Source organism: Hermetia illucens, chromosome 1 (genome assembly GCF_905115235.1).
Source record: "Hermetia illucens chromosome 1, iHerIll2.2.curated.20191125, whole genome shotgun sequence".
Taxonomy (NCBI): domain Eukaryota; kingdom Metazoa; phylum Arthropoda; class Insecta; order Diptera; family Stratiomyidae; genus Hermetia; species Hermetia illucens.
This window is the reverse complement of record NC_051849.1, coordinates 100,907,600-100,935,383: the sequence shown is the minus strand read 5'-3', so window position 1 is coordinate 100,935,383 and position 27,784 is coordinate 100,907,600. Positions and strand designations below refer to the sequence as shown.

At 39.9% G+C, this 27,784-nt stretch overlaps 2 protein-coding genes across 2 annotated transcripts in view; one reads left to right on the top strand and one right to left on the bottom strand.

Annotated features, from left to right (window-relative positions):
- LOC119660811 overlaps positions 1 to 27,784 on the top strand; it is a 169,909-nt gene that overhangs the window by 63,983 nt on the left and 78,142 nt on the right. The gene's annotated exons all lie outside the window — the stretch shown is intronic.
- On the bottom strand, positions 19,706 to 20,761 carry LOC119656574 (peptidyl-prolyl cis-trans isomerase G-like). Its single transcript, XM_038063004.1, has one exon. The coding sequence runs from the start codon at positions 20,759 to 20,761 to the stop codon at positions 19,706 to 19,708; it is 1,056 nt and encodes a 351-aa protein (XP_037918932.1).

Genomic DNA, 27,784 nt, shown 5'->3' with positions numbered 1-27,784 from the left:
CCAAAGAATAAAGCAGCGCTGTGAAATCAATTGAACCATCTTCATTGCTGACCTCTTTAACCTGCTTTTGCGTCAAGTTAACTGAAGCGTGGAAGTAATCGAAATCCAGTACAATTCCTTTGAGCTCTGGTTACTTCTGGTAAATCACGTTTTGTTCGCTTTTTTACCATTTTCCTCGACTGACTCACCGGAAAATCTCTTCTTGCTTATTTTTCGCACTGGTAGCGCTGCTTCTGTAATTCCCACATACCGTTTACTTTACAAGTTTACACAATTTCGGTAATATACTTCGAAAACGTGCGTGTGTGTTATCAGAGTAAAAGTATGCTAACATTAAACTATTGCTTGGAATGGAAATATAAAAGTCATTGTCTTCTATATCGATTGACATCTTTATTACTATATATCCTTTCCCAATTAAAATTCGGTTCACTAGAGCCTTGCTGCTTTCTACCTTTCAAACGTTCACTTTGTCTTGCAATTTTCTTCCTTGGAAATGATATTTCATATTAACCAGGATTTAGACGCGCAGGTTTCGATGTAGTTTTTTGATAGCTCCGTTTTGCTCTCTTTTATAATCTTCTTCTCTGTCCTCTAACTTCTCCATAGCTCTGGCAACTTCGTCAGGAACTGTGCATTGAGTTACACCATTGTGACGGCGTAGCGGAGACGCTAACAGCGCGCTGCATTAAGCGGGAAACACAATTATGCACTCTTAGCGGCTTCGCTTAATTGCGGGATTGCCCATAATCTTGAAGTTTATGCAAATAACGTATGCATCTTCCTATTGGTTTGCCTGCGCCGCCCGCTTTAGGAGCGCTGCCTTTCTCCTGATCGGCTAATCTTCCTGCTGATTTTCCTGCATAAAGTCAATAAGCTGCTCGATTTGACTTTCGTTAACCTCCTGCATTTCGGTCCGCTTCCCGCCTACGGTGTTCGCAGGCTTTAGCGAATCTTAAAACATTCTCCAGAGGCAGAGAGTGTGCAGATTCTTCATTGAAGAAAACCTTGCCAAGGTGTTTTCGTCTGAGATCTGAGGATGCCGGGCAGCTGCATTAAAAGCGCAGGGTCATCTCCTCCTCCTCCTCACATTGGCTGCACACAGCGGAAACCACTACGCCAATCTTTTCCATATGGTAGTTTAAGGGGCAGTGTCCCGTCAAAAGCCCTACTAGGGTTTTCATGTCCCACTTCTTAAGAGTCAACAAAAATGCCGCTGTAGTGGCCCTGGGCTCTTTCACCTTCGCTTGCGGCAAGAGTCCAAATTTCTCTACTCGGCTGCGTGAATCCTTGCAATTTCACCCTCCAGAGTAGACTTGACAGTATATGGTCGGATTCCAAGAGCTGGTTCTGGATCCACACCCTCGGCAAGACAGTTTGTCAGCCTCCTCATTACCGGCGATATTTGAGTGCCCCTGCACCCACATCAGGAATGTTTCGTTCATTCGGCCAAGTTTCAGTAACCCTTAATGACAACTCCACACCAACTGGCTTGATATATCGTTGCCATTTAGTGCCGATAATGCCGCCAGACTGTCGGAACAGATTCGAATGGTGCGACCCCTCCTTTTTTGTCGCAGACATTCTTCTGGTGCCAATGAAATGGCATATATCTCCGCCTAGAATATGGTCGTCATTTTTCCGAGGGGTTGGGCCAGTTCTATAATCGGATTCTCCGAGAACACCCCTGCGCCCGATCCATCCTCCATGACTGATCCGTCGGTGAAGATTATTAGGTCTGTAATCTGAAAAGACTCATGGCCACTTGTCGACCATTCTTCTCTTTCGGTGATTACGACAGCGTATGTCTTTTCGAAGATGAATCTGGAAACCATATGATCGATCGGCATCAGGGCTACCAGATGTTTTCCAAGGAATTTCCAGATGTAGTTATATGGGGTATCAAATGAAAGTTCCGAAGCCGGTCTTAGTTTTAAATGGAAATCGTATTATTACTAATAAAGTTGTAATATGTCAAATTTGTCGCTGCTTTGCAAATTCAAGACTATACTCGAAACAAGTCGGGAAACCGGAAGCTGGACGCTTCAGGTACGAAAGGTTTTGTGTATTTCTTAGTACGTAGCACGTAATATATCCATATATTATGTGAGAGTATCCACTTTCGGGTGATATTGACATTCATAGTCTTCAATTTTCAAAGAAGCAACAAATTTGAGGTATTATAACTTTGTTAGTAATAGTGCGATTTCCACCAAACTTGCTCATGCTCTATGTTATACTCTATATTGTTGTAAAATTTTGGTAAGATCATGCTCTATATTATAGCCTATATCACTGCAAAATTTCATGGTACTAGGATGAACTTAAGAGGGGTTTCTAACCAATTACAAAAAATTGCAGTAATATACTATTATTAACTTTATTTAAACAGATATCGAGATGGAAGGTATTTCGGAGCCCAGGCACTATATATTTGCAGCCTCCTGATTTTTTTCAGATTTTTCGGTTTGGTAGTTTCTGAGAATGGCCCCCTTAAAGAAGTGATCACTCTCAACCCCCCGCGCTCCCCACCCTTCCAACGAATGTCAAAACTAAGATCGGCTTTGAAAAGTACTAATCGGGACCTTTGATTTGATACCCCACATGACTATATTTGATGAAAAAAAATTTTACACCCCACTTTTGCATGTATGGGAACCCCCCCTTAAATTCGACGCAAAAGGATGTAATTCACTGTATGCGTGAGCGTTCACAGTTCCCACCTTTCTACCAAATTTGGTGTCAATCGCTATAACCGTCTCCGAGAAAAATGCGTGTGACGGACGGACAGACAGACAGACAGTAAACCGGTTTTAATAAGGTTTTGTGTTTACAAGGCTGAATTGGGCTTTGGAGCAACGTGACTGGACTGTGAGAGATTGGAGGCAAGTTGTGTTCTCTGATGAATCGAAATCAATTAATTACTTAAATCTGACAGTCCGTCCCCCGTGCGAAGACGAAAAGGAGAGAAATTTGACGCCCAGTGTTTTGTATGAACTGCACGTCATTCTCCTTCAGTAATGATGTGGGGATGCATAACATCCAAAGGAATTGGTAGTTTTTAGTTTCTAAGCGGCGCTGTCAACGCAGAAAAGTGCAAAGAAGCTACCAAAGATAGCGTTTTTCAGACGGTAGAAGCACTGCATGAGCACTTTGTTGAAGTAATGTTTCAGCACAATTCGGCTCCGTGTCATACAGCTCATACTGTAAGTAAACGAAATTTTTCCCGCGTCAAGCTTGCACGAACAGAAAATTTATTTAGAAACTAACAAAAAATATAATTATAAAAATTAATTGAAATTCAAAAGGTTGCATAATATTTTATTGTTTTTTGTGTAAATTCTTAAAACAATTTTCCACACAAAGTGCTGGCTTCTCTTTGCAGACTGGACAGAAATAACGCGTTTCTCGGCGTTTTTTTGCTTGGGTACATATACGACAAGGCTTTGTTGGGCGCTCTTTTTTTTCGGTAGCTGGCAAACTCTCTAAATAATGTAGCTCTTGCAATTTAATTTTTTTTGAAACTGGTTGAATTTCTTCACCAATCAACGCGATGAGGAATTCTTCTCTGAACTTTATTAGTTTTACGTTAGAAGAAGTAACTTTTTGAAACATTTTGTGAGCATTGTGTATATATATCTCTATAATATGTAATGAAACCTTTTTGGGCCATCTAATACTCTTTCTTAGAGATGAGTAGTATGAAAGCATTTGGTCAGATCGGTCTATGCCAGATATTCCATTATTGTAATCTCGTATTATATTCGGTTTCATAGAAATTTTTCCATTGCGATTACAGACCTCTACCATTTCAACAGCATGCATGTTTGAAATGCTAAGGACATCTCGTTTGTCCTTCCATTTGCATACAGTGACGGGTCCATTTTGCTGCCAAATACACTCCCTTTTTTCAGCTTGCGATTTACCACATCTCTGGGATTTCCTTTTCTATTACTTCGTAGGGTTCCACACACATAAATTTTTCGTGTAGTTAGCAGTTTTGTAAGAGTAACAGAATTATAAAAATTATCCATGTACACTGCGTATCCCTTATCCAGATAGTCCTCCAGTAAATGTAAAACAACGTCAGCAGTGTGCCCTACTTTATTATCAGTTTCCTCACATTTTCCGCTATAAATCTTTATTTTCATGACAAGACCGTCGGACTCACATAGTTCATACAGTTTGATACCATATTTTTTTTTATTTTTTATATATTGGCGGAAAAGCAATCTTCCTCGCCATAGCATCATGGATTCGTCAATACAAATATTTCTATCTGGTACATAGCTTTCACGCATAACATGATTGAAATGATTTAGTATCGGTCTCACCTTGTATAATCTGTCGGCAGATGGTATTGAGTTATCAACCAAATGAAAATAACGCAGTATCAACTGGAATCGATTTCGACTCATATGTAAGCGCCAAAAGTTTACATTATATAGCTTGTTTGTGCTCCAGTAATGTTCGATTGATGGAAAAGTGCCCATTTGCAACAAAAGTCCAATAAAAACTTTCATCTCTGCAGCACTAACGTTTTTCCACTGTGATAACCTGTTATTTTTTTTTTATTACTTTGCGTTTTTCCATTTCTTGCGCAGCATATAAATTAGTTTGTTCCATCAGTAATGCAAGAAATTCATCCGAAAAAAATAAGTCCACCAGCGATTGTACCGTAAAATTTGCCGTATCCAATTTCACACCAATATTTTCTTGGAAAATAAATAATTCAGGATTTTGTTGAATTTCTGTCCACAAATCATCATTCGCATTTGATGTTGTTGTTTGAGAATTATCGTTATTATCTTCAGGTTCAGGATCAACTTCACATTCGGAGACGACCATATCTTCACTATCACTTGAATTATCAGAAGGTTCATAATCACTACTATCGTAATCATCCTCATCAAACATCTCGTCAAATTCTGAATCACTGAGATTTGCGTAATACTCCATTTCATTTTGAGTCAGTGGTCTTTTCTTTTCCATATTGGGTTCTTGATAATTTAATTTTAACAAAAATTATAAAACAAAACACTCAAGAGGAACGTAAATGTGATGTACTCGACAAGTTCTGCAGCACTACTGATGAAATATGATGAAATATGCACGCGTATCTATGATTCAGAGATTAGAGAAGCGACAGGTAGAAACGTGTCTGTGCACGAATTATCTCGTAGTTGGCTTCCGCGAAGAGATTTCTGTTCCAGAAGCCAACTACGAGATAATTCGTATGCCCTTTTTTTTATGAAAAAAGCAACAAAACAATTTTTTTTATGATACCTATGTACTAGAATTTGAGTTTTTAATAATATAATGTGATAAAATCAAATTGCCATTTTTGGCCAGATTTCTGAAAATTGCCTTGGCAGTCAACGTGTTAATGAAATTCCGGACGATTTTATTCAAAATTTATACCAATCGATGCCTGCAAAGATGATTATGGCGAAAGGCGGTCAGACGAAATACTGAAAATAAAAAAAAGCTTAGTTTCATTAAACAAATCGTTTAATAAATTGTTTGTGTATTTGTTTATTTTCTACGTTTTTTGTATTCTACTATTAACACACAAATCTTCGACGAACGTACCTTTTCGCTTCTTTGAATAGAACTTCTGCTGGTGTGAATAATAAGAACTTCACATGCAATCACATGAAGCACAACTTTATTTTCCAGCTTCATGATAAAACCGAAAACCGAAAACCTGTAAACACTGTAGGAGACAATGTGGTGAGCATTGGGCTCACCCGCAATTGTTACTCTGATTTGTCTCAAGTACTCATTCACAGCTGAGTCGACTGGCCTCCGATATCCAGTCTGAATAACAAATCACTCTGCCACCATTGAGATTTGAACCGCGAGCTTCCGCTACAACAGCCCAGTGCTCTAACCACTTAAGCTATCCGGACACATATTCATATATAAATGATGACTGGCACGAAATGTTTCCACTTATGTGAGCTCACTTTGTTGTGCTATTGACGAATTGAAATATAATGGTGACCTAATGCCCGTTTTAGAATGCACAGTAATATTTGGATTTCTTCCAAACTCCCAGAGTTATGCCTTATGTTATCCCTTATGCTTGTGACAAAGTTTGTAGTTCTAGCATGAACTTAAAGGGGTTTGCGACTAAATTTCTAAAATATGCTAATATACTATTATTAACTTTATTTGTGTAGATTTTGGAACGAGATGTATTTTGAGGCCTCGATTTCGTTTAGATACACCACTGTAATTTTTTGCGGATTTTTTTGTTGGAAAGGTTCTGAGAACGAGACCTGTTACACTTTGTGAGGGTCATATTTTGAACTCTCGCTCTCCTACGTTTGGCCCGATATGTAATATGGGACCAATTTCGGAAAGTACTAGTGAGAGAGAGCGCTTTCATGTGATACCTCACATGACTATATTCTGTGGAAAAAAATTTTGCACACTTCTGTCGCATGTATGAGGAGCCCTCTCTTAAACTCAACACACAATGGCCGTATTTGCTATATGTAAAGGGATTGACAGACCACACATGCTCATCAAATTTCCTGATAATCGGTGTAAAAACGGGCGGATAGCAATCCTTAAATTGCTATCTATATCAACAATCCTCAAGTTGTTGATGGACTGACGGGATAAGTACAATCTTTTTTTTCTTCAGCCTTTGTCCCGTTCACAAGCAGGGTCGGCTCGTCGTCTCGAGGCTTTTAAATCCCCATCCAGCGTATGAAGCCACCGTTGTTTAGGCCTGCCTTTTGGTCGTTTACCATCGACTTCGATGTTCAGACCAATCTTGGCAAGGGAATTCTCGTTAGCACGAATTGCGTGACCATACCATCGAAGACGCCTCTCTCGCAACTTTTCCACGATCTGTGCAACCCTATAACGATCGCGGATATCCTCATTTCGGATGTGATCAATAATCCTCAGATTATTGTACACAGAAAGAAGCAAGAAGAAGTTAAAGAAAACACTGATGTCGGCTCTGCTGTTGCTTGTCATGAACTCCCTTTATTGCTATTCTTTGTTTTTATACAAAAATCTTGCAACTAAGCAATTTACAATTTACATATGATGTATACATGACCTATTCATTCATTCTGGCACAAGCGCATGTTAGGTATTTTTTTGAACTGATATTCTTTTGTAATAATTAATATTTGCTTTGTGCGAAAATGCTTGTGACTAGATCATGGTGTCGATGCACGTATTAATTTAGCTTACTGTGACGTAGCTACTTTTTTGTGATTTGAACCGTTTCCGAATAAATCGAGTGTGACAGACAGACAGACGGATATATGTCTGATTGATTGATTCTTCAATAACGTCTTTGAGGTTTCCGTTGTTTTGGAACAGAGCTTTTATACTTACAGAGTTGGTTAAATACTTTTCTGCATGAAAAGTGGTTACCCTTAACGGTGTTTAGTGTTATTTCACATATAGATTTTATCACCTCCGGATCAGTGGTCTCAGGATTTAGCATTCTTAAGAACGCACAATATATGCTTATGTCTCATTTTCGACACCATAATTATTTTTTATATTGACTGGCGAACAGTAGCACGTAAGTTGGTTTGTACTCTTTAGCAAATTTTTTGTAGCAACTAATATCATCGTTTGTAACGTCATAGTGGTCTGCAATAATGGGGTTCTAGGAGTTTTGCCAAATTACTTTCTTGCCATCTTTGCCTCGAAGCATTCTAAGCGGTAGTAGTATATGTGCAAGAGAGGCAACTTCTTCATCAAATTTTAGTTTATATTTGGCTTGGTGGGATCCATCATAATCCTGGGATTTCTGGTCAAGTACTTGTGATTTTCATACAATCTTTGGGTGAAAAAAGGATTTATTGGTATTTTTAATTAAATTCATATTGCCCCTTGGTTAAATCTAGTTCCACGAACATTGCTAGGGCTTACACCGGTGTATATAGTTTCCTTTTGATTAGATTTTCTGTACGGTTTTCAGTATTCCCCTGCATAGGTTAGAGAGTTGCTGTTTTGTGTGAAACAAAACCTTATTAGAATCGAGACGGTGTCTGTCTGTCTGTCACACCCGATTTATTCGGAAACGGCTAGACCGATTGCTATGAAAATTGGTGAGAGTATGTAATCTGGTGTTCCCTTTACATGCAGTAAGTGGCGCCATTTTGTGTTAAGTTTAAGGGGGACTCCGCATACATGTGAATGACCAAATGAAAGGTCTCAATTAGTACTTTTCGAAACTGGTTCAATTTCTGATTTCGGGTGAAACATAGGGGAGTGAGGGCTCAAAATATGACCCCCAAAAAGTGTAACAGGTCTCGTTCTCAGAACCTATCCAACTGAAAAATCTGAAAAAAAACGCAGCGAAGCATCTCTACGAAATCTAGGCCTCAAAATATATCCGATTCCGATATCTGCACAAATAAAGTTAATAATAGTATATTTCCCCATTTTAGGAATTTACCTGGCACCCCCTTATGTACGTCGAAGTACATGCGTGGCATGCGTGTAATGAAGAACATAATGCACAATTTGGTCAAGTTTGAAAAAAATCCAACTATTGTTAACAAAGTTATAGGGGGTGAAACTTTACCATTTTTTGTGAATTTCGTGCATTCATTCTTCGAATTTTGTATTATAAGTGGTTCCTCAAAAAACTGATTTTGTACAGTTAACATTGGTTCGACGTTAGAAAACGTAATACATATGTCAACATCGCGAATATGTGACGCACTCCATTATCCTATTCTAAATGCATATTTCCATATGTAGTTGAATGTAATATGCGGGTGTTCTACAAGTAATGCGCCACTTAGAAATTGTATATATGGGAAAATGATTGAGTGATACAGAAAATGGCGCACGTAGTTATGTAGAAAGTTGAACAGTATGTAGGTCATACGCATATCGAGCGGTAACGCGCTGGTTGTAGATATTCCCACAACAAGGACCGTGCTACCGCGGAAACGAAATCAGCGCTTAGTTATACTTTTATCGTTTCGCGCGGGGATGGTGAAACCGTCAACACAACGTTTGCTAGAAGTTTAAGCGATCAGGCACGGTCTTATCGCTAAGTATGTTGTTATGTTGTGCACCAAACGGTGAATTCCCCTTATATTTATGATTGGCAGTAATTAAAAACGTGGTGATGAAGATCAACCTCGCAGATATTGCAGATTATTTAATAACATCTAAAGGCGCCCAAAGAGCTCTATGATAACTAAAGTTGAAATGTTTGAATAAATATTATCAATCTGAGTGTGTGTTCTCGTGGTGGATACATTAAGTAACCTGGACTGCAGACCATTTTTTTTTTTTTTCTTTTTTTTTATTCTACATTTTAATTAATTACAGCAAGAATTAGATCATTACTTAGACCTCTAGCTTACTTTGTTACAATTCATAACCTAGGATTTAAGCGCTAACAGTGCCAGTGCATCTGTGAGCTTTTTGTTTAAAAATTTAACAAGTCGGGAAACCGGAAGCTGGACGCTTCAGGTACGAAAGGTTTTGTGTATTTCTTAGTATGTAGCACGTAATATATCCACATATTATGTGAGAATATCCACTTTCGCATGATATTGACATTCATAGTCTTGAATTTGCGAAGAAGCCAGAACTTTGACGTATTATAACTTTGTTAGTAATAGTGCGATTTCCACCAAACTTGGTAAGATTATGCTCTATGTTATACTCTATATTGTTGTGAAATTTTGTCGTGCTAGCATGAACTTAAGGGGGGTTTGCAATCAATTATTAAAAATTATGGTAATATACTATTATTAACTTTATTTGTACAGATATCCCTATGGAAGGTATTCCGGAGCCCAGGCACCATATAGCGGCAGCCCCCTGATTTTTTTCAGATTTTTCGGTTGGGTAGTTTCTGAGAATGGCCCCCTTAAAGGAATGAGCACTTTCAACCCCCCGCACTCCCCACATTTTCAGCAAAAGTCAAAACTAATACCGCCTTCAAAAAGTACTAACCGAGACCTTTAATTTGATACCCCACATGACTATATTTGATCAAAAAAAAATTTACACCCCCCTTTTGTATGTATGGGGACCCCCCCTTAAATTCAACGTAAAAGGATGTAACTCACTGTATGCGTGAGCGTTCACAGTTCCCACCTTTCTACCAAATTTAGTGTCAATCGCTACAACCGTCTCTGAGAAAAATGCGTGTGACGGACAGACAGACCGACAGACAGACAGACGGACAGACAGACAGAGAGACAGTAAACCGATTTTAATAAGGTTTTGTGTTTACACAAAACCTTAAAAATGGCCTCAAAGCATCACTTCTCAAGATTCAGAGTTATACCTGTGGAGATTTAGCACTGCCCGAGCTGATTATGTTGGATATGTTGGATATGTATCTCTTTTTCAGGCTCCTGCGATAGTCCTTATAGATCTGATATCCAAAGGAAATGCCGACAAGCGATGTTAATATGATTAAGATAAGTTTAATTTGTTTTGACTGGACGTCTACCGGGTTAACTATTACTGAATTTATCGCCTCGCCGGTATTGTCGACTTGTTTGGTTTGGCCTCCACCCATGTTCTTTGTGGTCTGTTGTTATGCTAATCGAAGCGGGTCTGTTCTGTTTAGTCTTATATACGGTTTGCTTTTAAGTATAGTTCTTGCAGGTACATTACGATGGGTCTGTAGTTTATTAAGGTATTTATTGCTAACTTTCATGGCCTCGGCCTCAATCGTTGCGATATTTGTGTCACGTTGTATGATTTTATTATTTACGTAATTTGGTGCGCCAAGTATTGCGCGAATAATTTTTGTTTGAGTTCTTTGAATAATCGCTAAGTTGGATTTTTTTGCAGAGGCCCATAGTTGCAGTCCATATGTCCATATTGGTTTTAGTACCGTCTTGTAGATCAAAATTTTTGCTGTTGTGTTCAACTTTGATTTTTTGTTTAGTAGCCAGTATAGTTTCCTAAATTGTATGTTTATTTGTTCTCGTTTTTTGCTAATATGCGTCTTCCATGTAAGTCGTCTGTCAAGGTGCATACCGAGATACTTGATTACTTTCGTTTGTTGGATTGGTTTGTTATTTATGACAATTGGTTTGCATGTTCTTTTCCTCAGGGTAAAGGTAATCTGTTGGGTTTTTGCTTGGTTTATTTTTATTTTCCATTTATCCGCCCAATCTAGGATTTTGTTTGTTAGTTCTTGTAGTACCCTTGAGGCAGTTTGCGGATTTATATGGGAAAAGAGTATTGCAGTGTCGTCTGCGAATGTGGCTGTTAATATTTTTGCACATGTTGGAAGATCAAAAGTGTATAGTAAGTAGAGAATTGGGCCAAGGACGCTACCTTGGGGCACCCCAGCTTTTATCAGATATTTTCTGCTTAGAGCCTCTTTGTATTTGACCTTGAAGGTCCGTCCTTGAAGGTAACTGAAGAGGATTTTGTGAAATTTCGTGGGGAGGTACCTGGCTATTTTGAGGAAGAGGCCCTGATGCCAAACCTTATCAAATGCTTGGGAGATGTCGAGGAACAGTCCTATGCAATATTTTTTCTCTTCAAGGGCCAGTTTGATATAATTAGTGATTTTGTGAATTTGTTCAATGGTACTATGACCGCTTCTGAACCCAAATTGATGGTCGGGTATTATTCCATTTTCTTCTAGGGAGGGTAGAAGCTTATCTAACAAAAGTCTTTCAAAGAGTTTGGATAGAACTGGCAGCAGGCTTATTGGCCTGTAGGATGAGACTATAGATGGGTCCTTGCCGGGCTTTGGGATCATTGTGACCCTAGCATGCTTCCAACTGTTTGGGTAATAGTTTAAGCGTAGAATTGCGTTGTGTAAGATGGCTACTAATCCCATTATAGGTAATTTGTTGAGCATCTTTCCTGTGATACGATCATGTCCTGGGGCTTTATTGGGGTTTATTTCGGAAAGTTTGCTACGTAGCTGGGGGAGTGAGAATTTCAAGGGCCTTCCCTCATGTATGGTCGGTGAGTCTATGTTTGGTTCAAGATCCGTGTCCTCTTGGCTGAAAACTTCGGCTAAGTGCTTAGCAAATGTTTCGGCTTTTGCTTCCTTATTCATTACCCAGTTTCCTGCATTGTCTTTTATAGGTGTTTCCGTTTCTACTGGTTTTTTAATTTTCTTTGTTGCTTTCCAGATTGAGTAATTGGTATCGGCTTCGTTGGAAAGGCCACTGATAAAGCCCTGTATTTTGTTGTTTCTGTCTATATAAAACTCTTTTTAAAGTTTTGTGTAAGCACAAAACCTTATTAAAATCGGTTTACCGTCTGTCTGTCTGTCTGTCTGTCTGTCCGTCTGTCTGTCTCTCTGTCTGTCCGTCACACGCATTTTTCTCGGAGACGGTTATAGCGATTGACACCAAATTTGGTTGAAAGGTGGGAACTGTGAACGCTCACACATACAGTGAGTTACATCCTTTTACGTTGAATTTAAGGGGGGGTCCCCATACATGCAAAAGGGGGGTGTAAAATTTTTTTTCATCAAATATAGTCATGTGGGGCATCAAATTAAAGGTCTCGATTAGTACTTTTCGAAGCCGGTCTTAGTTTTGACATTTCTTGGAAACGTGGGGAGTGCGGTGGGTTGAAAGTTATCATTTCTTTAAGGGGGCCATTCTCAGAAACTGCCAAACCGAAAAATCTGAAAAAAATCAGGAGGCTGCCACTATATGGTGCCTTGGCTCCGAAATACCTTTCATACCGATATCTGTTCAAAGAAAGTTCATAATAGTATATTCCTATAATTTTTTGTAATTGGCTAGAAACCCCCCTTAAATTCATCCTAGCGGCACGAAATTCTGCAGTGATGTAGGCTATAATGTAGAGCATAATCATACCAAGTTTGATGGAAATCGCACTATTACTAACAAATTTATAATACGTCGAAGTTGTTGCTTCTTTGAAAATTGAAGACTATCAATGTCAATATCACCCGAAAGTGGACATATGCATATATTACGTGCTACGTACTAAGAAATACACAAAACCTTTCGTACCTGAAGCGTCCAGCTTCCGGTTTCCCGACTTGTTTTAGGTTCCATGAAGCTTTATTGAAAGCTGCTTTAGCTGATGGAGAACGTGTTTTCTGCCATGCAGCTTTTGCCTGTCTTTTAATTCTTAGTAGGTCAAGAATTTCTTTGTTGTAGTGACATGTAATTCTGTCATCATTGGTAGTGATTGTAGGTGTTGCAATATTTGCGCTTTCGGTGATGGTGTCTGTTAGGTAGTGCGTTGTCTATGTCTTCTTGTGTTTTCAGTCTAATGTGAGGGCAAAAGTTTTTGCCAAAGTATTTCGTGTATGCAATCCAGTTTGTCCTTGCGTTAGTCAGTCTGATTTCGTTATTTATAAGCGTTGGCTCAGAGTTAATAGTAATAATCGTGGGTAGGTGGTCAGATGAGAGTTCACTAGTAGTTACTGCGCTAATAAGCCTTGGGCTGACGTTTTTTGCAATTCCGAAATCGATTAGATCGGGAATTTTAGACCTGTCTGTTGGCCAGTAGGTTGGTGAGCCACCAGAAAAGCAGTGAAGATTATTGTTATATATGGACTTTAGGAGTTGCTTTCCCTTCGGGGTGGTCAGTCGAGAACCCCAATAAGGAGACTTTGCGTTGAAATCGCCTGCCGTGAGGAATCGCGGTCCCAGGGTTCTAAAGAAATCGTCAAATTGTGCGGAGCTTATCGTTTGCTTGGGGGGGGGGGCAGTAAATTGCTGCAATATTAAGTGTATAGTAACTATCTTGCATGCTAATAACCGTGTGGTGGATATTACTGAGTTGGGTAGTAGGTAATGGAAAGTGTTTTATCCGATTTCTGATCAGAATCGCTGTACCGCCGTAAGGTTTGTCCTCGGGGTGATTATTGCTATAACATATATAACCATAAATCTTAAAGAAATTTTTGCTATTGAGGTGGGTTTCTGAAAGTAACATTATATCAATACTATTTGTGTGAAGAAACGTTTCTAGTTCTAACTTATGTTTTAGGATACCGTTTGCATTCCAGTGTGTTATTGTTATTTTCCTCATTATTTACCGAGTAGCTTTGATAATATCTCTGTCTGCTTGTTGAGAGCTGCTTGCATTTGATTCATAGTGCTGGTTAGCTGTTGAATATTGGTTGTTAGTGATAAGAGGATTTGCATGATATTACCTTGGAAATTTTCATTTATGAGGGGGGGCTGCTGTTGGTTACTTTGTTTCGCTGATTGATTGTCTTGAGTGTGGTTTTGGCTTCTCACAGCGTCCGCATAGCTAGTATACTCGACAGGCCGATGCTCGGAGTTTTGATGGAAGTGGGTGATGTTAGTTTGCAGGTTTTCAGGTTTCTTCTGTTTCCAATGTTATTCGTGTTTCTGTTGAGGGCTACGTATACTGGGCATCCACGATAGTTAGCGGTATGGTTTCCTCCGCAATTGCTACACTTTCTGGTTGTTGGGTCATCCTTCTTCTTTTCGCAGTCTTTTGTTGGGTATAGATCTCCGCACGCTACGCAGACGTTCAATAGTTTGCAATAGGATTTCATGTGACCAAATTCTTGACAATTTTGGCACTGTACCATTGTTGTTCTTTTATAAGGCTCATCAATTGTCACTTTTCGATGGAGTATGTACTTGACATGGTATATTGAGTGTATCTTTCCTTTTGGTATTTTGCTCGATTCGGGGGTTAGTTCAATTTTGAACATGGGCTGGCAGACCATTTCTAACAAAAAATGTCTCTACTGCATTTTCCCTAGCATCTCCAAAGTTTTCATTAAAATCCCCGAAAACTATCTGCGATTTTCCACTGTGAAATAACTCTTCCTCAAGAGTTGCAAGAAGTATATTTTGAGAACATCGAGGAGAACGATAAACCACTATTAGTTGTATATTATCGATTTGACATATAATCCCTTCGCAATGGCCACGATTGGCACAGCTGTGCAGAAAACGCTTAACTGACTCCGGCCTAAATCGTCTAGTCTCCAGTATATTTTCTTTCACTAGCATGATTGTTCCATAGCCACGATTTGGTGCAGTTTGGAGAGGTCCGTCCACTCTGTCAATTTCAATGAACCCATTTAAAGCATATTGATCTGCGGTCCAGCTCGTAGTTTCCACTAACATTATTAAATCTGATGCTACTACCCCGGGATCAGTTGCAATATCCGCGATATGCTTTCATAAAGATTACACGTTGTGGAAGAAAAATTGCCTTGTGTCAGCATTTCTTTTTTCCCTCAGAAATTTAAACATCGGCACAAGCTGCACTTCATTAAATCTTCTCAGCTCTATTGCAAAAGGACTCGTGGGCGCTGGAGGTTCAGGTGGCTTAAATTCTTTTCCACAAATTATAAATAAGCCTTCCGATGAGGTAGCTCTAGAACATGCAACACACATCATTGCTCGGTGACAGTTTGAGGACAAATGCACTGCTACATTGGTCATTGTGGCCCCTTGGCTTTTGTGGATTGTAATGGCTTCAGCTGGAATAAGCGGGAACTGTGTTCGACGCACTTGCAAATTAGATGCCTTCCATCTCCTGATTGTTGAGGAAGTGTATTCGATCCGAGTTCAATTATTTTGAAGGTTTGCTTGAAAGATCCTTGAAGTATGCAGAATGAGTGCTCTTTTAGATTTGCCAATATCAATGTCAGAAAACTCGAGCCAAACACGAAGAGGCCTATGTTCACCTGTGCGTTTACTTATCCCATAGTCTATTGCTTTCAGTATGCCACTTGCACCATTGACTAAACCGTCAGATGTGTTAATATTTAGAGTAAGCATTTACCGCGCATCTACTTTCAATATCAGTTTCTGCGGAAGTCCATAAGTTTGAGATGTTAGGAGTAAAGATACAGTGTTTCGAGCTTTTTCCTTTGCCGATGCGTTCGGCTCACCGAATACTTCATCTATAGCATCCACAATCGGACCCTCTGTTTTCATTTCCAGTAAAACGTATTCGTTGTGCGCACTAACTTCCTTATTGCTGGCAAACAAATGAACAATATTTTTTACATTTGATGGAATATTCTTCAATTCAATACACCTGGATTTAATGATTGATAAATCATCGTGCGTCATTCCCCCAGAGGCCATATTATTTAATGCTGCCGGAAATGGCGTATCATCCTTTTGACGCATAATTACTTTCAACTCGAAAAACTTGAAAATCTCCCAGAGTGGGGTGCCTGCTAAACTCGCCAAGGGATTCCGTGTAAAGTTTGGTTGAAAAATCCAATTATCACCCACTGGTGGCAACTGCCTAAGATCCCCTACAACTATAACTGATATACTCCCGCAATATTCTTTCGTTCCAAAGATTTGCTGCAATCTTTGATTAATTTGGTGAAATGTGCGCACCCCAACCATAGAGATTTCATCAATAATTATTAATTTCAATTGAGCTAATTTGCAGGAAAGCGTATTGCTTACACTTGCAGATAAATTTGCCATTGTGTACCCTGCTTGTGAAACAGCAACGCAAATGCGCTGTGTATGGTTTGACCACCAATTCCGAAGGCTGCTTTCGCAGTAGGTGCCCAGAGAAGTATTCGTATGTCATCTGGATGACTACCTGGACTTCTATTGAAGACATGTGTGACGCTTTGGTATATCGCTTTAATTAGTAAGCTTTTCTCTACTCCTGCTCCTCCACTTACAAATATGTTAATTGGTGGAGGTGAAACCGAAGCAGTTTCAAAGAAATAAACTACATGCTGCAACAGATCTCGTTGATCTGCATTCAATGATCTGGCCATGGTTTGTAATTCTTGTTCAGATAAAGACATGGTTTGTCTAACGACCTCTGCGACATATTCATTTTCATCTGATCGCGGGCGACCGCCGGGAATAATGTCTTCACTCACGTCACCTATTTGTTCGTCATATTCGAAATCTTTCAGCGGTTGGCCCTCTGAGCTGTGAATTTCTGCTTCATTCACACCATCTTCTGCTGCTCGCATCGCTTCAAGAAGCAGTTCAAATTGGTTTTCACCTCCCAGCCGATTGAAAGGTAAACTTGCCACTTTTATACTTTCTGAATAAGCTTCAAATTTCTCTTGGAGATTAATATTGGGATCTAATATCTCCAACTGCTCATTTCGCCATGGGTAGGGGAGCATAAGCTGTTCGCGATAAAACTCTTCATCGTTCTCAGCACGACTGAATCGACAAAAACGTATAACCTTCCCTTTTTCCCGGCGCCGTACGTAACTTAAATTATTTAATAACTTCACCCAATTACTACTGACAGTATATTCTCCTTCAGTTTCTTCCTCGGAATCCGAAAGCTCGACATTTTTCGTCTTGGAGGCATTTTTTGAATATGCGTAATACGAAGCGAAGTAAGTCAAACACATCTTTTCAAAATATTGCGTAGTCGGTCGATCAATATATTAGTCAATGAGGCTTGTCTTGAAAATTTCAATACTACTTGGGTTCATTCCTTGCAGTTCTTTCATGCTTTTTAATAGATGAACCCTTGCCTCCGGCTTGTTGGTATTTATAAAAATTTCAGTTTCACTTGACATGGATAACGGCAACCCTACCAATGAATATATCGCTTCCTGAGCAGATATTTACGATGCATTTAAAAACATATTTGAAATGCTGCGGAGAGACTCTTGCACATTTTTGTTACCATGTTCCGCTTCCTCAACAACTGCTCTCAGTAAGCGGGACATATGGCGATCGCCTTTGTTTATATAATTTACAATATATTGTGAGCAGGCAAAGGGATCCAGAATATACTGTATATCCATGTTAGCTTTGAATAATTCAATAATTTTCTTAGAGAACGGATTAACATATACATCTTTCGGCAATCGCTTCTGCATGACTTTCGGCCTGGTTAATACACTCCTAATAGCTAATATGTACTGTTCTCGTGTTACACCAACAAACGCTAAGAAAGCTTGAAAAGATTCTATTTCCGTAGGAATGTTATTCAGTTTTTCCCTTAAAGAAATAGCCAATTGTTTGAAAGTTTTCGCTCCAGGATCACTAGCTTCCAATTCAACAAGAACCTCAGTTTTGTCCATTGGGAAAAAAGGTATGTCAAACCGGCAAGGCCTTCATGGTTTTGGATGACAATAGTGAGTATGCCTATGGGTTTGCAACTCAACAAGATCTCCCCCTATTTCTTTATTATCACATGAACTTATCCTATTAACAAATGCGACGATATCATCTGTGGAGGTTGATTCATTCTGCTTAAAAAGAGGTTCTTTATCTAACCACAACATTAAATGAGCATGCGGGGATCCCCGGTGCTGAAATTCAATTCGGTAGTAAAAATGGCTTATTTCATATGCGCCAAACGGTCCAACCGGAGAAGACTAGGTTTTGCGAAGCTCTTGAAATGTTATCTCAAAATATGTCCCGCAAATAAATGGGTCCGATTGAATAAGTCGCGCCTTCCCAAGATAAGGGAGTTTTTCAGCTTCCTCTTCAGTTATATCCTCTTTGTCCACCACTAACTTCAGCGTCTTAAGCAATTCCGGCCATCGCGTTTCTGCTGCAGAAGGAGTAAGGAATAGAGAGGGAAGCCCAAATTGTCGAATCATTGCTAAAACCTTCTTTTTCTCGGCTTCCCAGTGGGATGAATTTCTAACTCACTTAAAACCCGATAGCCATCATCATGCTGAATAAGATTGCTGATAAATCCGGCATCCAGTATATTTCCGGCTAATATAGGTGCACCTTTCAGCATTTTCTTCCGGAAACATATCGATATATTATTTTTTAATATTATTACTTGTTGCTTTTTTAAAGCCGTGAATAAATAATCTGGCCTTACAGCGCGCCGGTCTTCCCTTGACACTTCGGATTTTATTATGTCAAGGTGAGATAATCTCACTTCAAAAATTCGCTTTTGCCCACATTGTACTTTGGTAAATCCCAATTCGTCCATATTTTCGTCGTATATTATTGATAAAGCTTTCTTACCCTCCCCAGGAGCCATTACTAAAGTATATTCATTTTCTGAATCTAACAGCGTCTCTCCTCCACCAGGGTTGATTGAGTTTTCGTCTCGCCTGTCCAATTCATTGCAAGTACATTCCTCGCTTTCCTCGGGATTATCATCGAGTGGAGTGTTGTCAACCCACATTGCATTCAACGTTATATTCAAATCTTGAAAAAGTTTACCGCTCGTAAGATACCGAGCAGCTTGACGCACTTTCTCTGGCCGTATCGATCCTCTCGCCCATGTTTGTAACACATTTTGTTTTTCAACTCCATCGAAATAATATGGTGATCAGAACTTGACCGGGGTAGCACGGACGCCACTGTATCAAGTTCTACAGGCACATTTATTACATTCTCCGCGAGTGCATGTTGATGTTCTAGTCCTGTGCCCTTTCGCACTATTTTCAAGAAAATGTGGCGTGGTGAAACTAGCCTCTCTTCAAGCGGAGTTAATTCTTTCAAAACTTCCGGAATGGGAGGAAAGAATAGACCATTATTTCTTGCTAATTTTGGTATTTTGTTAACTTGTATGCTTTTAATGCATGTTCTACAAAATAACCCGCTATTCTCTTCTCTCAGGTATTCATCTGTAAATGTTAAATTGTCTGTTCTTTTGGCCCTGAGTGCATCTTTTGAAACACGCCTAATTCATTTCATTGGCCACAGCTTTCCACAACAATTGCAAGCGTTTGTATAACCTTGCTTGATATTTTTCAAATATATATTTTTAATTTACGCCTAGTCCATTTTACGCAGCCGTTTACGCATAGTTCTTATTCCTTTTCACTTTGCAGATTTTGCCGATCAGATCGAGCAGTCCGTCTGGCTGTGGCATCACGTTTACGCTCCAACTTCCTGTATCGTTCATTGCGTCGTCCAGCTTTCCTTAACTTCTTATCTTCATATCGCTCCTTACTTCTGAAAAGAATATTTCTACGAGCTTTCCTACGTGCTTCCGTGTTTCGCATTTGTTCTTCAGTTCTATATAACCGTACCATTCGTACAAGCTTTTGCGCGATATTGTCGCCACATTGTTCTCTCTGCCTGTATATTTTACAACTGCGGAGCTTACAACGTGCATGACTGTTACGAACTTGTTCCCAAATCCTATATCCTAGAAGTTTCCGCATTTTTTGACGTGCATCCCTATCACGTAGCCTTTCCACTTCCCTAAATTTAGGATTGTTACGCATTTTGCGCCGTGCTTCTGAATCCCCCTCTCTCTCCAATCCCCGATTTTCAATATTTTTACGAGCTTTTCGACGTGTTCTCGTATCGCGAACCTTCTCTATTTGCCTTTGTTGCGGATCCTGCGTTACCCTTTGACGTGCATTTAAGTCACGAGCTCTTTCTAGGCTTCGTACACCAACATCGTCCCTAGCGATCCTGCGTGCACTGCGATCGAAACTTTTCTCATGTTCCCTGAATATAGTATCCTTTCTAACTTTGCGCCGGGATTGCAAATCACGTGATCTTTCTTGGCTTCTCGTGTCAGTGTCCTTCCTACTTCTAGCAACCCTCCGTGCACTGCGATCACGACTTTTCTCAGTTTCCCTCAATACTGCATTTTTTCGTAATTTACGCTTGGCTTCCAAATCACGCGCTCTTTCTTGGCTCCTCACATCAGCGTCCTTCTTCCCTCTAGCTATTCTCCGTGAACTGCGATCGAGTCTTCTCTCATGTTCCCTCAATATCGCATCCTTTCGCGCTTTGCACCTGGCTTCTAAATCACGTGCCCTTGCTTGCTTTTGGGCACCATCATCTTTCATAGCGCTTGCTATTCTCCGTGCACTACGATGACGACTCTTTTCATTTTCCCTTAATGCCATATCCTTTCGAACTGCGCTCCTAGCTTTCAAATCACTTGCCTTTTCTTTTCTCGATATTTCATTGCTTTTCGAGCTTTCCTTCGAAGGCACTTGTCACGCTCTTTTTCAACTCTCCTGACTTCATTATCTTCTCTTTTTATTTTACGTGCCGTTTGGTCACGAAGTCTTTCCTTGTTCCGATATTCCCCGGTAATTTCCAAAGTTCGTTTTCGCCGCTTAGCTTCAGCACCCCGTCTTCGTTCTGCTTCCCTATATTCCTTTTTTGCTCGAGCCGTTATATGTGCAACTCTATCTCTTTTTCAATCACGTTTACGGTTGCGCGTTACTCTAGTTTGACGCTTTTCAGCTACATCCTGACTTGACCGTGATATTTGTTTACGTCTGGTATTTTTTTCTGTTAGGGTCATAGAGTGTTAGGGTGTTAGGGTAATATCATTATTATCGTTAACTGCCTTTATAATGCATTCTTCTCTCAGAGCTGCATCCTTTTCACTATCCCCCGCTTTAACATTTTCAGACGGTGTTAAGGATTTCCCACCTCGTTGAGTAGCTCTAATTTTTTTAACCTGGCTGCGTTCACTTGCAGTCAACTCATTTGAAAATATATCCCTCACTTGGCGACCTCTGGGCCACCGATTGATTGGAGGAAACAAGGATAATTTTCCATTTTTTTAGAATACTGACAAAATGCGTCCGCATTTCAGATATTATATAATTCTGTGTTGCGGGACTCTTTTTCAGTGCAATACTTGTTGCGTAAGCAATTGCAAACACACCACAATCAAACCCGTTGGTTTGCTTTTGCACGTCTACATATTGAATAGGACTGAATGGAAGTAATTTTGAAATAAATGCTCCTTCTAAAGGTGATAGATTTTTATACAAAAAACTATCATATATACGTAGGATATTATTATTATAATAAATACAGACCCAGTGTCCTACACAACCCAGATCCCCGCGGTAAAATACTTGGAGATGTGATTCATTTTGAGCTACTGGCTCTATTAACTCTGGACATTGAAGAAAATCAAGATCACGTGGGCGATAAACGTAACGTATCACATCATCTTCAATATAATTCTGTCCTAAAACATTGCTTTCATTTATTTGCATACCCCCCCCCATCCTTGGTGCGAAAACATGTTTTCTGCCATTGTTTATTATCTTTGATGATAATCACACCAAAGTTCAATTCAGAAGTAAAAAAAAAATAAAATAAAAAATAAAATGTTTGCAAAATTTATAAAATATTAGAGAAATTATACTCAATGTACATACATTTGTTTTATAACGGTTGCTTTGCGGTTGGAGATTATACACCTTAACTGAAATTATCAAGACAGCTCCAATAACATCTGCTTACTTTCAACTTTCACCACTAACACTATATGTTCAATGTTTCTCCTGTAACATTTACATAACAGTTCACTAAATTTTTAACACTTGAAAAACAGGATAGATTCCACATCTAACAATTTTAAAATTAACCTTCTTTGGAAGTTCAAATCGAACTAATCTACTTAAACTATAATATTAATAACCGAAAAAAGAAACTGTATGGAATATCTATTCACGTAATGATAAGAAAAGGAGATATTTCCTTATGTAAAGAAAGTGCTAATTGCTTTATCATATTTTCTGCTCGTCGGACCAAATCATTTGTGCTCCGGATTTCCCCATTGATGGTTACTTCAATGCATGCGGCTGTGAATGTTGCTGTTACCGTATATGAATTGCCTCTACACCCTTTAATGCGGCGCCGACGGCGTCCTTATTAAATACTACCTAACAGTATCCCGCACAGACTTCTTAAAAGTAAACACATTACATTTTTCTTCATTAGAAAAGATTTACATATTCCGTGAAATAATCGGGAAAACAATTCATGCCGCTTGCCCTATTCTAAGGAAAATCTACCATGGCGAACCGCTTAAAAGAATTTGCAGGAACAACATATACTCCGACTTCCTACAAAAGAAAACCACAAAACCTTAGTACCTGAAGCGTCCAGCTTCCGGTTTTCCGACTTGTTACGTATCTATATAGCCTAATATGCCAGCTATACAGTACGACAAGAAACGCAGCGCGATCCGAGGCGATAATATAACAAAATATCTCCTGAATATGAAAATTAAGAAAAAACAAGTCGGGAAACTGGAAGCTTGACGCTTCAGGTATAAAAGGTTTTGTGTTCCCCTATGTGAGGAGCATAACGTAGTTCTCCATTGGCTTATAGCATTGACCCGAGATATTGAAATCGTTCAGTTCTGGGCAGGTTACTGCCATTATCAGAACTGAGCGATTTAAATATCTCAAGGGGCAGGTTACTGCCATTGCCAGAACTCAGCGATTTAAATATCTCGAGTCAATGCTATCAGCCAATGGAGAACTGCGTAATGAAATTGAATCACACATTAACGCAACCTGGATGAAGTGGCATTCCCCAACTGGTGTTCTTTGTGATCGACGCATTAGCGCACGTCCCAAATCTAAAATTTACTGCAATGTCGTCCGTCTGCTGCTCTCTGCAGTTCTGAGTGTTGGCCGACTATAAAGGATAATGAACGACGTCTTGCGGTAATGGGGACGAAGATAATGCATTACACTGATGGCGCGACACGTTTTGATCACGTCTGAAAAGAGAATATTCCCGATCGATATGGGTTTGCACCGATCGTGGAAAAGCTGCGAGAGAGGCGTTTTCGATGGCGTGGTCACGTAATTCCCGCTAACGAGAATTCAATAACCAGTATTGGTCAGAACATCAAAGTCAATGTTAAGCAAAAAAGCCGGCCAAAACAATGGTGGCTTGATACACTGGATGGGGATTTAAAGGTCTCGCGATTACATCCTGATCAGGCATTTGATAAAATAAAATGACGAAACCGATCACGACGAGCCGACCCCGCTTGTGAACGGAAGGCTGAAGAAAAAGAAAAAGATGTGAGGAGCGGCGAGTGCACGACAGCTCCGTGTCACAGCTAAAAATTCAATTCTCCTTTATTTTTTAGAAAGCGATTTAAATAAATCATTTGATGGAAAGCCCTGTATTGATAATAGTCAACCTCATACGCTTCACACTTTGAGTTTAATATTATTATGCCAATTTAAGAATTTAACCAACATCAAATATAAACAAGTCGGGAAACCGGAAGCTGGACGCTTCAGGTACGAAAGGTTTTGTGTATTTCTTAGTACGTAGCACGTAATATATCCATATATTATGTGAGAGTATCCACTTTCGGGTGATATTGACATTCATAGTCTTCAATTTTCAAAGAAGCAATAATTTCAACGTACTATAAATTTGTTAGTAATAGTGCGATTTCCATCAAACTTGGTACGATCATGCTCTACGTTATAGCCTACATCACTGCAGAATATCGTGCCGCTAGGATGAATTTAAGGGGTTTCTAGCCAATTACAAAAAATTATAGTAATATACTATTATTAACTTTATTTGAACAGGTACCGGTATGAAAGGTATTTCGGAGCCAAGGCACCATACAGTGGCAGGCTCCTGATTTTTTTCGGATTTTTCGGTTTGGTAGTTTCTGAGAATGGCCCCCTTAAAGAAATGATCACTTTCAACCCCCCGCACTCCCCACGTTTCCAAGAAATGTCAAAACTAAGACTGGCTTTGAAAAGTACTAATCGAGACCTTTAATTTGATATCCCACATGACTATATTTGATGAAAAAAAAATTTACACCCCTCTTTTGCATGTATGGGGACCCCCCCCCCTTAAATTCGACGTAAAAGGATGTAACTCACTGTATGTGTGAGCGTTCACAGTTCCCACCTTTCTACCAAATTTGGTGTCAATCACTATAACCGTCTCCGAGAAAAATGCGTGTGACGGACAGACAGACAGACAGACAGACAGACGGACAGACAGACAAAAGTTGATACTTATTCCGAAGCCAGGTAAACCATTGGGAGACCCCTCCTCATATCGACCGATATGTTTGGTCAATACCATTGGTAAACTATTTGAACGAGTATTATACAACAGGCTGCTCGCTGTTGCGGAAAAGGAAGGAGGCCTATCCGACAAGCAATTCGGGTTTCGTAAGGGGAGATCAACCATCGATGCAATCAGCATGGTGACTGGCCTGGCTCGCGCTGCAATACAAGATGACAAATGCTGCGCAGTGGTGACCCTCGATGTAAAAAATGCTTTCAACACTGCAAAGTGGACGAAAATCGTAGAGGCTCTAACCAAACTAAAGGTTCCAAAGTACATTGTACGCATCGTTGTTGAATTTCTTCTTGGAAGAAGATTATATTGCGACTCGGACGATGGAGAGAAATTATTCCCAATGACGTGCGGCGTACCACAGGGGTCTGTCTTAGGTCCCTTACTGTGGTTAATTATGTACAACGGAGTGCTGACGCTACGCCTTCCTAACGGCGTGACAACTATTGGTTTCGCGGACGATATCGGGGTAACAATAGTGGCAAAACGCTTAGACGAGATCGAAATCTATGCAAATGAAGCGATATGGGAGATAAATTCCTGGTTGAAAAAGTCCGGTCTATCACTTGCTGAACATAAAACGGAACTAGTGCTAATCAGCAAAAGAAGGAAAGACACGACCGTGAAAATTAAAGTTGGTGGAAAAACAATTTACTCCCAAGAGTCGCTTAAATATTTGGGAGTAATGATTGACAAAAGACTCAACTTTAAAAAACACATTGAGTGCGCTACAACTAAAGCATCTTCCATCGCTGTAACGATCTCGAGGATACTACCGAACATTGGTGGACCAAGACAAAGTCGACGTCGTCTTATTTCAAGGGTAGTTAGTTCCGTGCTACTCTACGCAGCTCCAGTTTGGGCAACCGTTCTGGAAAACAAATCAAACTGCGGAAAACTAGGAATGGCGTATCGGTTAAGTGCACTCCGGGTATGCAGTGCATATCGGACAACATCAGGAGAAGCGGCATATGTACTAGCAGGGATGCTCCCCGTAGACATCTTGGCGAAGGAAAGTCGGCGACTCTACGACAAAACGTATGCAGCTGGAGAGTTTAGCGCATTTCGACGGCAGCTGGCACGGTGGGAATCTATCGAACGGTGGCAACAGCGATGGGACGAGTCCCAAAATGCTCGTTGGACATACCGCATCATTCCGGATATTCGGAGATGGTTTGAACGAAACCATGGGGAATTAAGCCACGAGCTAACACAATTCTTGAGTGGACATGGAGGTTATCGTGCTTATTTACATCGATTTGGTCACGACGAATCACCATGCTGCCCAAGATGTGGTAACGTGGCTGAGAATGCGGAGCATGTCATATTTGATTGCCCCAGGTTCACCGCGCACCGAACAAGAATGGAAGCGGTCGCAGACAGGCGTTTAACACCCGAAAACATTGTGGAGTTTATGCTGGAGTCAACGGATGCCTGGAACCAGGTTGTAAGGGAACTACAAGCTATTCACCAACAGCTTAGGCAGGAAGAACTACGACGAAAACAAGGAAGGGAGAGAACCATAATGAGCCGCAGCTAAAAGCTGATCCAGCCCCGCGATGCAATACTTGATAGGAGTTCCGTGGGGAGAGTGGAATGAGAAGGAGGTGGTTTTAGTGAGTAGAAGTCTCACATAACTGCGTGGCAGGAGCCAGCAGTAGGTTTTGAACCTTTCCACCTTCCAACGCCGAAAAAAAAAAGACAGACAGACAGACAGACGGTAAACCGATTTTAATAAGGTTTTGTGTTTACACAAAACCTTAAAAAGGGCTAGGGAGAATTAGATCCTTCTTGAATGGAATTTTAATATTTCACGCGAATGTCAATTATTTCCGTTAATTATGACGTCAGCATGTTATTTGCATGGCCTTGGAAGCAGTTAATTCGCGCGAAAGTGCTAAGTTTGAACTGCTACAACTTTGGCGTTAATTACCAGATTTCCATTAAATTTAGCACATATATAGGAAATATTATTCTCTATGCTAGTGCAAAATTCGGATGTCCTAGGATGAATTTGAGGGGGGTTTTACAGTAAATTTCTAAAAGTTAGTAATATACTATTAGTAAGTTTATTTGGACAGATATCGGGATGGGATATATTTTGAGGCCTAGATTTCATCTAGGCGCACCACCCTGATTTTTTTCAGATTTTTAGGTTGGGTAGTTTCCGAAAATGAGTCCTGTCTCACTTCAAGTGCGTACATTTTGACTCCTTACTAACGCACTTTACAATTCACGCCAAAACTAATATCAGTTTCGGAAAGTAAAAATCGGAACCTTTCATTTGATATCCTACACAACTATATCCGGTGAAAAAAAATTTTGAATCCCCGCTTTGCATGTATGGGGAGCCCCCCTTTAAACTCCACCTAAATTTATGCCACTCGCTGTATGCATGGGATTTCATAGTTCCAATCCGTCCGCCAAATTTCGTTCGGATCGGTTTAACTGTTTTGGAAAAAAATGCGTGTGATAGACAGACATTGAATCGATTTTAATAAGGTTTTACACAAAACCTTAAAAAGCTAAAGACCATCGCATTGTGTATCGTTGTGTTGTGAATCTTGGCAACATTTTGTCCATAGCATCGCCACATGCTTCTGTTTTATTATAGTAGTCCACTATTTCAGGTTTCTTCTTTATGTCATCAGACGTTTTCATATCTGAATGCACAATGAATAACAATATCACAGCATTCTTTCTTTTTGGTACATATGAGCAAATTGTTATTTTTTTCAGGAATCCAAATATAGATGAATATGGCTCTCGATTTTTCTCGACTTTCATTTCAATGGGAATATACTTTTTAATCTTCCCTCAAAATACCTATAAAGGTCAAACTCCACGCCAAAAGATATTGCGCAAGAGGTAGTGGGGTGAAGAAATTGTCCATCGTTATATTTCTGCCCGTTCCCCGAAAAGATATCACCAGCTCTTTCACAACTCTTTCACCTTGATTTGTCTTTCGGCCAGCTGCGGAGTTACCAGGTTATAATAGTCCAGATTTCTCAGCGACACATATCCACTAAACCTTTATGCCA

Bases quoted from the DNA above. Each gene is read 5' to 3' on its own strand.
- LOC119656574 (XM_038063004.1), bottom strand. From the start codon at position 20,761: ATGGCATTAAGGGAAAATGAAAAGAGTCGTCATCGTAGTGCACGGAGA.